This window comes from Catharus ustulatus, chromosome 30 (assembly GCF_009819885.2).
Source record: "Catharus ustulatus isolate bCatUst1 chromosome 30, bCatUst1.pri.v2, whole genome shotgun sequence".
NCBI classification, from domain to species: Eukaryota; Metazoa; Chordata; class Aves; order Passeriformes; family Turdidae; genus Catharus; species Catharus ustulatus.
Window position 1 is genome coordinate 1,001,130 of NC_046250.1, and position 12,509 is coordinate 1,013,638.

Below are 12,509 nucleotides of genomic sequence, written 5' to 3' on the forward strand. Positions count from 1 at the left end.
AGAAAGGTGCCACACTTAAAATAACATCTCCTGCCATCACAGCAATGTCAGGGCAGCAAGGGAATAGCAAGAAAATAGGAATAGCAAGAAAAAGGGAAAGAAAATTATCATTTCTGCAATGATGTTGCATCACCAGAGCACAAGCAGGAGGAGTGGCTGCCACTGAGGTTGGGACAATCTTTGCACAGCACATTCCTGGAAGAACCACCCCACCTGTGCCACCTGAGCAGTGCCAGTGACAGTTTTACATGAAAAAATCATGACAGGACATGGGAATGGGTTTGGATTAGAAGATGAGAGATTTAGATCAGATTTTGGGAAGAAATTTTCCCCTGTGCCCAGATTTGCTGTGGCTGCCCCTGGATCCCTGGCAGTGCCCAAGGCAGGGTTTGGAGCAGCCTGGGACAGTGCAAGGTGTCCCTGCACGTGGCAGGGGTGCAATGGGATGAGCTTGAAGTTCCCCTCCAACCCAAACCATCCCATGATTCTGTACAGAGCACAGAGGTTGAGCAGAATTCCTCCCTGCAGATCCTGCCTTGTTGGGGCACATTCACACATCTCTGCTTTCAGCTGAGACACAGAACAGCACCAACCTCAGTGCAGGCACTCTGCCTCTTTCTGCCACTTTTTTAATTGTTTTTAATTTTCTGATGCATCACAATCAGTAAAGTCAATGGTGGCAAACAGAAGAAAAAGGATCAATTTAATTGTCCAACCCCATGAAGGAAAATGGTTCAGAGCTTTCAGAACAGCCTGAGCTGCCAAGAAAATCTCTCTCAGAGAGAGAAACTTTCCTCAGCAGAGATCAGGCCCATAAACAAATGCTCCTACCTGAGGGCCTGGGGGGTGTTAAAATTTGGCCTAGACTCTGCAACAGCATCTTCATCTTCTGGCCCTTCATCTTCCATGTTGGAGAATCCCATCTCATCCTGGAACTGGCAGCAAACATGGAGCAAGTCAAGAGGAGAAAGCTCAAGGAATAAATTTGCCTTTGGCTAATTAAGCTCATGATGATCCTCTCAGCACAGACCTTCACTTGAGGAAATGCTTACATTCACTTTGGGAAATGCCTCAAGATCTTCACTCCAGGAAATCCCTGCACTCCTTCACCCCCAGGAAATCCCTGCACTCCTTCAACCCCAGGAAATCTCTTTCACTCCAGGAAATCCCTGCACACCTTCAACCCCAAAAATTCCTTTCACTCCAGGAAATTCCTTTCATCCCAGGAAATCCCTGCACTCCTTCACCCCAGGAAATCTCTGCACTCCCTCACCCCAGGAAATTCCTTTCACCCCAGGAAATCCCTGGACATTCCTTCCCAAGTCTAAAAAGGACCCAGTTATGGCAGAGTCCTTGGCACTGAGTGTTCCCAAAGCCAGCCCTTCATATCCCAAGTCACACTGACAGCTCTGCTCTTCAGTGCTACCATCAGTTATCACTTACTGTCTCAAACAGCTCCTCCATCAGCTCATTCACTTCTTTTTCTGCAAGTAAAATTAAAAAGAATTATGAAGATTCATTTTCCAAGAAACACTCAGCAATCCTGTCACAATATCAACTCAGTTGAGGAATTTCTCTCACATAGAGAAATCCTCTTCTTGCAAACAGAGGATGAAAAAAAGAAAGGCCCCTGATAATTCCTTTTTTAATGCTGGGCCCAAAAAATCTTGAGCTGGGATTGTCTGGACTCCAAAATATCACACTAAACTCATTTCCATGATTAAATTTAAAGTGCTGGTAATCTGCAATAAGACCTAAAGCAAGTGTGGCTTGTGGCAAAGATGGAAAGTGTTATGTTTATAAAACTGAGCTGAAGGCTGCGAGGATTTCAAAATTTAATTCAATTCAATCACAAGGCAAACATTCAAATCTGAACTGCCTGAAGATTTCAGGGTGTATTATCACCTAATTTCAGGTTGTATTGTCACCTAAATATTGTTCTTCAGGCTATGCTGCACCTGAGATCCTTCCATGTACTCCCAGAGAACCAAATTGGTCAAACCAACATGCACATCTTTATTTAATACCCTCAACTGCAAAAATCCTGGTAACAAAAACCACTTTTCCCAGAAAGGAGTGGGAAATGCTGGGGAACTTACTGGTGATTCTCACAGCACGGTCATTCCTGAAGTCCTCTGTGTCTGGCTCATCCAGATCTTCCAGAAAGTTGTACTCAGGGTCATCATCATCATCAGCTTCATCTACAAAAAGCAGGTTTGGAACTGTCATTGCCCTGCCCCAGCACCCAGCAGCTGCCAGCAGCAGAAGCTCTTTGTTCACTGCCTGACCTGGCACAAAAAGGGCTGGAATTACTGCTGGAAATGAACTTTTTAATGGAATCATTATCAAAGCCATCCTCCTTTCACTGACCCTGACCTACAACCATTTCCATTCTGAAAAGCTGCCTAGATTCTCTGGAATCTGAGTTTCACCTAGATTTAGAAAGAGTCAAATAGTGTAATTTCATTTTCTGTTCTATATTCAATTTGTACAACTGTAAGTAACCAATATATACAGGTTAAAAAAAAAAGGAAGCTGGGCCCCAGAGTTTGTTCCTGTTTCTTCTGAAAATAAAAGAACTGTTTCTACCAAAAAAAGCTGTGCCCCTAAACAAGGAGTACAACAAACTGACATTCAGGTGGTTCAGGTGAGCACCAGGGGTTAAATCCACCCCTTCCCTTGGTGGCTGCCAGTTCCTGTGTGCTGGTGAGGAAATACTTACAAGTTTAAAATCTCTCACAAAGGGCAATGGGGAAGATGAGGAAAGCTGATTGAAATATTAATGGTTACAGACAAGAATATCTTGCATAAATAAAAAAACAAAGCTTCAGGCTTTCAATATACAATCATGGAATGGTTTGGGTGGGAAGGAACCTTGGAACACAACTCCTGTGAGGAACCACTGAGGGAGCTGAGGTTGTTTAGCCTGGACAAAAAGAGGATCAGGGGTGACCTTATCATTTTCTACAACTCTCTGAAAGGTGGCTGTGCTCAGGTGGGGGTTTTGCAGGGTGACAGAATCAGAGGACACAGCCTTAAGCTGCACCAAGGGAAATACAGGTTGGATTTTAGGAAAAAGTTTTTTACCGAAAGAGTGAGAAAGCGCTGAAATTGTTTACAAAAAGACTGGATGTGGCACTCAGTGCCATGGTCTAGTTGAGGTGTTGGGGTTGGGTTGGACTCTCTGATCTTGAAGGTCTCTTCCAACCTGGTGATTCTGTGATTCCAGCCTGGTGATTCTGTAATAATCACCTGGTTATTCCCCCTGCCATGACAGGGACACTTCCACTGTCCCAGGCTGCTCCAAGCCCTGTCCAACCTGGCCTTGGGCACTTCCAGGGATCCAGGGGCTTCTCTGGGAATCCTTTCTAGGAACAATTTCTTCCAAATACCTCATCTAAACCTCCTCCCTGTCAGTGTGAGGCCATTCTCCCTCACCATGTCACTCCATCCCTTGGGAATTGTCTCTCTCCATGTTCCTTGTAGCTCCTTCAGGTCCTTTAGGTCACCCCAAAGCTTTTTCTTCTGCAGGTTCAACAATCCCAGCTCCCTCAGCCTTTCTTCTCAGCAGAGCTGCTCCATCCCTCTGATCATCCTGGAACCTCCTCTGGACTCTCTCCAGCAGCTCCAGCCCCTTCCTGTGCTGGGCCCCAGGGCTGGAGCAGCTCTGCAGGTGGAATCTCACCTGAGTGGGGCAGGGGGGCAGAACCCCCCCCCCCCCTTTCCCATGCTGGAGCTCAGCCCAGGGCTCAGGGAAGGTTCTGAGCTCATGTGCAGCCTCCTGAGTCATCCCAGGGCTGCTCCATGTGCTCATCCCCAGCCTGGATCCACCTCCCAGCTGCAACACCAGCACCAGGCCTGCTTAAACCCCTGTCCTGGGTTACAAGGTAAAGATGTGCCCAAAAGTCTGAATTCTTGTTAAACCAGCTGGGGTAGTGATCCCTGTCTCTGTGGGAGATATCCTCTGCTAATGGGCTGTTAAACCAGCTGGGGCAGTGTTCTTTATCTTCTCCACACCCATCCTCCCTCCAGGAGATATCTCCTGTTAATGGCCACTGAGTCCCAGTGCATGACTGATAAAATTCCATCATCCCATTGGGAGATGCTCCAGCCAGGGGGAGAAGCCAAACATTTCCTACCCAGATAAAATCTGAGATTTGGAACACCAAGGCTGCCCTTACCCACTGGATTCCAGAGGACCAGAGCTACCAGAATCACCACTTCAACAAGACCACTTCATCTACACTGCTACCACCACCCTAACCAGCAGGGTGTCAGGTTGTATCCTGACTTTGGCAGCGCTTTTTCTTTTTGCATATATTTTATTTTCCTCTTTGTTCCTATTAAATTGCATTTCAACTTGGAGTCTTTCACTGGTTTTACTTCCAAACCATTCCAACCACAGAACCCCCCAGCTCCACATGTGCCAGGTACCTTCATTCTCCACATCATCATTCATGAGCCCCCCGAGCCACCTCTTCCACTCCTCGTCGTCGGCCGTGTTGGGGTCGTACATGTCGGGGGTGATGTCGGGCGCGCGCAGCTCGGCCTCCAGCTGCCCCAGGGGAACGTCCTTCAGAGGCCTCTTGGAGCGGGTCCTGAAGGCAATCAGGCTGTCCTCCAGGGGCTGCAGGGACACACAAAGCCTTCCTGAGATTTGCAGCCTAGCCAAGCAAGCCCAACCCTAAAAATATTCCTGCTGGAGAGAACTGTTTGTTTCCCTAAGCTGAGAAAGCTCAGTTTGTGCTGCTCTCCCTGTCTAGCTGCTGTTCTTTACAAAATAAGATTTTAAAATTCTTTATAAATGATGCCTTGGGTTTTAGCTTTTCTATTTTTCAGGATCTCTGCTGCTTAGTGTGTAACTCTAGAACATCATATTAGGTGTTAGTGAGTTCTCTTCACAATCCCCTCCCAGCTGAGAATCAAGGACAACCAGTACTCAAAAAGCAACAACAACAGGGAGGGGCAAAGCCAGGGGGATGAGACTTCATAGCCTGGGGCTTTGGTTGGACAAGTGAGCCCAAGATGAATCAAAACTTATAGAGTTAAAACTCATGACCAGGATCCATCTTGGATTTGATTTGGGATTAGCCCTGGCCGGGTTCTTGCACTGCCCAAGGTGAATCCTTCCAATAAATCCCAATTTTATTCCTTTTGCTCTGTCCATTCTCTGTTCCAGCTCAGCCTTTCCAGGTAACATATATATAAATATATTATTGCTCATTTATCAACTCTTATCTGCCCCCCAGGGAGCAGTTTCCCCCAGCAATATTTGATTCTTTCACTTATGTTTTACTCTGACATGAATCTGGAGCAGCAGCCCAGCACTGTCTCTCCACCCAGCCTTGCCCAGGAAAACAGAGCAGTGAAACTTCTCCCAATATTAAAATGGGACACTGGGTCTCTTGAGAACCAAATTTCTCAGCTGTTAACAGTAAAAACTGTGCCTGCAAAACATAACTAAGCCAACAGGATAATTTTCAAAAGGAAAATTATTTTCATTAGTTATGTAAATGTTATAGAGTTACATTTAACAGCTGAAACAACAGCAGTGAGATTTATGAGCATAAACAAGAAATTACAAATCTGTGTCACTAACAATAGTTTTTAACAGCTGTCTCTGAATGCCCTGCACACTCTGGAGATTCAATTGCACAGAATCAAAGAGCCATGGAATGGTTTGGATGGGAAGAGACCTTGAAGTTGATGTTGTTAGAACCTCCTGCCATGGGCAGGGACACCTTCCACTAGCCCAGGCTGCTCAGAACTCCATTCATTATCTGAAGGTACAGGAGGAGAGCAGAATGCAATAAAAGGAGGAGCAGAGAACACCAGAAATTCCCAGAAAAAGCCCAGAAAGTTTCCTCCTCTCTAACAAATTTGAACCAGCAGGGTACCTGGTAGGAGTCCATGCAGACAGGGCTCGAGGCCAGCTCTTCATCCACTGCATGCAGCTTCTCCATGAAGGTGCTGTCCTTTGTTTGCTTGGGTTTGGGAGGTGGTGGGGGTCCCATGGGAACCACTTCAGCACTAATGTGTCTAACAACAGGAGTAGTGACCTTCTCCATCTAATTAAAAAGGCCTTTGTGTTAAAAGGTTTTATTCAGAACAGGAATTTTCAAGGACAGAGTAAATCTCTTTTTCTGCTTGACCAGAAATGGGAGAAATGCTTCACAGAAGGACATGGATTTTTTCCTATCACACCCACTTTGGTTTTCAGAAAGTACAGAAGTAAAAGTATGAAAGTAAAAGAAATATGAAGATTTGCTAGAAAGGAAACATTTGGAAGATTTGAGAATCAGTCTCAACATTACTAGAGCTGCTAAACCTGAACACCAATTACTGTGGCAGAATCCTCCCAGAAAAACTCATGGTGAGCAGAATGTGGAAATATCAGTAAAATATTGCTGGATTTAATGCCAGTGGCAGCTCCCAGGGGCTTTCTGATCCTTGTTTGCTGATCCTCAGCCTGTATCACACTGCACCCACCACTCCCTCTGACTGGGCACAGCCACACAAACACCTTTATGCTTTTACCAAACTCACCTTCTGCTCCTAAGCCAAACCATTCTCCTGCACTCCTCAGAAATGATCAGTAAAGGAATCACTGCCTAAGGAACTGACATCTGTTTCCATTCCCAGAGCTTTATTTTAGACTCAGCCCTTCCTGCAAGGAACCCTGAAGCCATCTGGCAGCTGCAATGTCCCCACAGCTTTAGGAATTGATGTTTTTTGGGTTCATAAATGAGGAACAGTGAGTGTTTCCTCCAGCTTTACCTCACAGAGTGTCCCTCCCTCCTCGTCAGAGGAGCGCCTTGTCCTGGATCTCTTGGCCCCACGAGGAGAGGAAGCTGTGCTCTCCACATCGCTCTCCAGCAAACTCTGCAGGGAACAGATGCAGAACAGCCTCAAACCATCATGCCACAATCAATAACTGCTCCAATGAACATCTTTAAAGACTCTCTTTCTGCCAAATGAATAGTAGAGCATTGAAAAATGATGGTGACTTACAAGTGTCCATGTGTTAAAAGAAAGTGTTCTCCACCCTCAGACACACAGCTCTGTGCTGAGCACACAAGCTGCATTTACCTCTTCTGCAGTCTCATCCTCATCTTCATCATCAGGTTGGTATTCTTCATCAGAGGAATCATCTTCCTCCAGGGGAATGTCCACAAACTGAGGTGGCTGCACACAAGAGAAAGAGAGTGACCACTGTTAACAGGAGAAGAGTTGCACTCAGAGCAAATATTTCAAACTGAGGAAACACCCTGAAGCTCAGAAAGGAAATCCTGAAGAAACCAAAGAAATCAATTACTAGATGACTGGTAAAGGAAAGCAAGTGTTTGGAGAAGGTGCAAGAACAAAATGATTGAGTATTTCTATGATGGAAAGTGCATGAGCAGGCACCAGCTCAGAGATGGTTTTAATACACAAATCTGCTCCAGTCCTTCAAAACATCTCTGCTCTGCAGGAAGCCTCCAGCATGGTCTCCCCTTTCCCAGCAATAATTCACTTACCTTCATCTCATTTGCCTTCTTAATGGGAGAAATATTCCATGTTGGAATCACCTAGGGACAGCAAAAACACTTGGGCTGTGTCACACAGGCAGGGGCAACCTCATCAATCTAAGGAGTACCTGAGCTTGTGACCTTGAACTCCAGCACGAACAGAGGTCACACAGAGCCTTCAAACCCCCCATGGGATCTCCAGGAAGTGACTCAGGACAATGGACACTGGGAGCTCACTGCCCTTCCCAACCCTGACCTGGCTCTGTGCTGCTCAGCTCAAATGAATCCTTTTTGTTTAAAACTGTCTTCACTGATTCTTTTCATTTCAAGACTCAAACCACATTTCTCAAAGCCACTCACAGAACCACAGGACAGGCTGAGCTGGAAGGGACCCACAAGGATCATGAATCCAAACCCAGGCCCTGCACAGACACCCCAAAATCCCACCCTGTGCTGGGAGTGGTGTCCAAACCCTCCTGGAGCTCTGGCAGCCTCAGGGCAGTGCCCAACACCCTCTGGGGAAGAACCTTTCCCTAAAATCCAACCTAAACCTCCCTGGCACAGCTCCAGCCATTCCCTGGGTGCTGCCACTGTCACAAAAAGCAGAAGTTGGAGCTGCCCCTTGTGCAAGGGGAAGGTGCAACAGGAAAAGCAGATATTCACTCACCCCTCCTTTCTCCACAACTTCCTTCAGTTTGGAACGAGTCATTTTAGGTTCCTGAAAGTTTAAAACAAGAAACAGCAACAAATTCAGTCCTTTCCTTAATGACAGACTTTTCCCCAGCAACTCTACCATGAAGCTTTTCTCTTTTTTTAAATTCATTACCTTTAAATTCACTACCTTTAAATTAATTACTTTTCGGACATTACTACAGTGACCTCAAAATAACTCCTCATATTTATGTTTCATAATTTACACTCAGACACTACTCACTTCATCCAGGTGGCAAATAAACCTAATTATTAGAACAGGTAAATTAATTATTTGTTCTACCTCTTCTCCCCACATCCCACCATGGCCCAGGAAGGCAGGGTGGGCAAATGTGCATTTGGAACAACAGATAAAACAAACTGAGCCAGCTTTTTACTTACAAACAAAGGAATATCTTCTGTCTCACTGATGGCTGCTTTCATCATGGCCACCACGTGCTCATTTGTGATCACTTCCTAAAGAAACCCACAGAAAAGCAGGATATTTATTAAAGAGAAATAAAACAAGTGTTAGAATGAACTACCTGGAAATAGGATGGGGAAATATTCAGTGTACAATAGGCTTTGTAATGACACTGCAGCAAAAATGATGTAAAACTGAAAGGTGCACAGCAGTGATTAAAACATTTGCACTCTATGTGAATGCTCCCCAAAATAAATTCCCAGCAGAGAGAAAGAAAATAGGCAAAACAAAAGCCCACACCAGTTTCCCTGATATCAGTAGTCAGTCATGTCATGTAATCAGTAAAATGTGCTGATCCCAGTCACAGGAGGAATGCTGCTGTGAAGCTGCAACACAAAACCTAAATCTTGATTAAACTTCAATCTTTAAGCACTCACATGCTCCCAAAAAAAGGGTGTAAATCTCTGGAGAAAGTATAGAATAATATCCAGTCTTTAAAATATTTTGCTATTGCCTTCCAGCAAACACTGCACATATTTAGGAGAAATAGGGAAAGGTGGGAGACACACAATATCCCAGCCTGCATTTTCTGAATGCCTCCATAAGGCTCCTTGCACAGAATCCACTGGTGAATCTGTCTGAAAGAACCATGGCAGTCCCCAGGCTGCTTGCCACAGGGATGGCAAAAAGGGAAAATATCTGAGATTACCTGGGTTTGAACAATTCTGGCTGCAAGGAAAACAAAAGGTATGATTTTTGATCCTGTGGGAAAAGAAATACTATTGTTCTCCAGATCACACTTTGGGATGAGCTGAGGTGCAGGGTTAGAGATTCACTGCAAAGCTGTGACAGCACAAACATTCTTCTGGCAGCTCCTCCCTAACTGAGAGCTGTGTGATGGACATGAACTAAAAGTGATGCACTTCTGTCAGCACCACAGGAATTCCATCAGAATTTTATGATGAAACAGCTCATTCAAAAAGGAGCAGAGCTCCCAGCCTCCACCTGCTCACATGGGCCCAGAAGGATCATTTTAGTGCAGTTATCCCTGCTGCTGCTGCTCAGGAAAAACAAAACAGGGTCAAAGCAAAGCAGGGTCCAGGTGAGTGGTTGTTCACCACACGATCCCACCTTCACAGATTTATTAATCAGATTTATTCCCTCTTTATGGGTTTATTAGCAGACATCAGGATGTGAGTGCTGGCCCAGAATCAGGAATCCCAGAGGCACCAGGAGCCCCCAGACTCACGTGCAGGATGTTCCTGACGTTGACCACGGTCAGGTTGTGCTGCTTGGCTCCATCCTCCAGGGTGCGATCCAGGGACTCGTCCAGTTTGATGTCACAGGACAAGGAGCTTTCTTCTCCTGGGCTCTTCCCTTCTCTTTTTCGTTTGCTTGCTTTCCTCCTCCTCTTCCTCCTCTCCACATCCTCCCCATCCTGCTCCTCTGCAAATCAGCACAAATGGAATCTGAAATCTCGGCCGCTTCGCGTGCAGCGTGTTGTGAGAGGAGTTTGAAAATAAACACAAACTGCAATCCTGCAGCTGCTGAAACAGCAAAACCTCCATCAGCTGATGTGAGACCACCCAAACAGAAATGAGAACCAGAAAGTCTTTGAATGATGGATTCAAGTTCTGCAGGACCTGAGTCACTCATGTAGTTGCCACCTCCTCTAGAAGGATTTTTACAGAATGGCCTCAGCAATCTTTTTACACCTTTAACAACCTTGCACAACTCCAGGTACCACCACAGCAGGAGCAGGTTACAGTTTCCAGGACTTAAAAAGTATTTTCCTGCTTTGCTGACTCAGAGAAAGAAGAGAATCATCATTTTCTCTGAAGCAGAGTAGTGCTTTTTAGGAGCCAGAAATTGCAGAAATGAACTCCAGCAAGTTCCACTGTACTTCACTGAGATATTGAACTATGGAGCACAAATGAAAACCTTAAAAAAAACCCTGCACCTACACAGCCCCCACCATCTTCACAATCCCAGAGTTTGCTGTATCAATCACAACATTTTTTCAGTGGAATAAACATCCCCAAATCCAAATTCTCCTCCTCACTCACCAGCTCTGGTGCTCTTGGGTGGCCTCATCGTGGTGGGATTTCTGGCAGCCACCTGCAGGGAGCTTCTCACTGGAGACTCTGGCACTGCACCAGGGGTTTCACTGGGACAAGGATCCCTCTGGGAACTCACTTCCACCTCTGTGTACAGCTTAGGGATTTTCCCTGGAATCAGAACACCCAGCTGTAGGCAGATACACCACAGGTACACACAGAGCAAAGATAACACACCTAACCCTAACCAATTAACTTTCCATTAATTTCCCATTCAAACACACCAAACCAACTGCACCAGTCTAACTCTTGATGCAGCTGCACAGGGCAGCAGCAGCCCCATCCTGCTGGGAACAGAGACAGGCAGAGATCCCACTGCAGCTATTCCAGCCTCACTATCAGCTGGTACAGCCATGCTCAAACCTGCCCTGCCACACAAACCAACCACCAGAACCTGCAGGTTTGTTCACAACATGGTTGTACAAATGTCAGTGTCCCAGAAGGTTATTCCCTGCTGGCTGCACCCTTGGGATGCATTTTCACAATAAGCCCACGTGGCTGCAGGGTGGCTACAAATCCTTCAAACCCTTCCTTCTGGGAGATCTCAGTCACAGGAGGAATGCTGCTGTGAAGCTGCAACACAAAACCTAAATCCTGGTTAAACTTCAATCCTTAAGCACTCACAGGCTCCCAAAACAAAGGTGTAAATCTCTGGAGAAAGTATGGAATAATATCCAGTCTTTAAAATATTTTGCTACTGCATCCAGTAAACATTGCAAGTATTTAGGAGAAATATGAGCCCACAGTTCCATGGCCTAGAAAACAACTGGGAACTGTCCCATTCCACCTCCTTCCTGAAGAAAAACTCAGCTTTCAGTCAAATCAGGGTAGCACAAGAACCAGAGACGACAATTCTGAGAATCACAGAATGCATCAGGTCTGAAGGGTCACAGAGGGTCACACCTGGGGCCACCTCCCACACAAGGCACAGGATTGTGGCCAGCTGGCTCTGGGATATCCCCAGGGACGAGGCTCCCCAGCCTCTCTGGGCTCTGCTCAGGGCTGCCCCTGCCCAGCACACAAGTTGTGCCTCCTGTGCAGGGACAATTGCTGGGCTCAGTCCCTGCCCGTGGCTCTGGTGCCATTGCTGGCTCTGGAGCAGAGCCTGGGCCCTGCTCTGCCCCTCCCTGCACTCAGGGACAGCCAGGCCTGAGGGTCCCTCTCACCTGGGGCTCCTCTCCAGCTCCCTCAGCCTTTCCCTGGGACAGAAGTTCCAATCCCCTCATCTCAGGCCTCTCGGGGTAAGAAACAAGGCTGGATTCTCCTTTCCCACACAGTCCCAGACCGGTTTGGGTTGGAAGGGACCTTAAATCCCACCCAGTGCCACCCCTGCCACTGTCCCAGGCTGCTCCCAGCCCCGTCCAACCCGGCCTTGGCACTGCCAGGGATGAGCAAACAGCGGGAACGACCTCATTTTCATTTTGATCTATAACACTTCCTAGGGAAAAAAAAAACAACAAAATCCAAACCAAAATAAACACCACAAAACCCCAGGGCCCAAAGCCGCCGCCTCTCCCGGTACCTTCCACGGCCGGACTGCCGGGGCCCGCGGGGAGCTCCTGCCCGGGGCTCGGGGCCGCTCTCCCGGGGGCTTTCCTCCCTCCCTTCGGCGAGGCCTCCCCGGGCCCCTTCCCCGCGGGCCTGGCGGAGCCGCCGCCATCAGTAGCGCCGGTCCCGGCGGAGCCTCCGGGCAGCTCCGCGTCCTCCCCGCGCTCCCTCGGGCTCGGCGGCCCCGCTGCCGCCGCCGCCGCCGCTCTGCGCTTCTTGCAG

The 12,509-nt window shown here is 47.1% G+C and overlaps 1 protein-coding gene across 1 annotated transcript in view; it reads right to left on the minus strand.

Moving 5' to 3' along the window:
• Positions 1–12,396, minus strand: part of LOC117008694 (GON-4-like protein) — a 31,582-nt gene extending 19,186 nt beyond the window's left edge. Inside the window, exons 1-13 of the mRNA XM_033082691.2 lie at positions 12,262–12,396; positions 10,689–10,850; positions 9,872–10,068; positions 8,601–8,675; positions 8,176–8,226; positions 7,518–7,568; positions 7,090–7,185; positions 6,778–6,882; positions 5,898–6,068; positions 4,435–4,627; positions 2,100–2,201; positions 1,444–1,484; positions 832–935 (exon numbers count right to left, since the gene is read on the minus strand). Of these exons, the coding sequence (XP_032938582.1) occupies positions 832–935; positions 1,444–1,484; positions 2,100–2,201; positions 4,435–4,627; positions 5,898–6,068; positions 6,778–6,882; positions 7,090–7,185; positions 7,518–7,568; positions 8,176–8,226; positions 8,601–8,675; positions 9,872–10,068; positions 10,689–10,716 (1,214 nt within the window). The 5' untranslated portion in view covers positions 10,717–10,850; positions 12,262–12,396. The remainder of the gene's footprint in view (positions 1–831; positions 936–1,443; positions 1,485–2,099; positions 2,202–4,434; positions 4,628–5,897; positions 6,069–6,777; positions 6,883–7,089; positions 7,186–7,517; positions 7,569–8,175; positions 8,227–8,600; positions 8,676–9,871; positions 10,069–10,688; positions 10,851–12,261) is intronic.
• Positions 12,397–12,509: the final 113 nt, after the last annotated feature.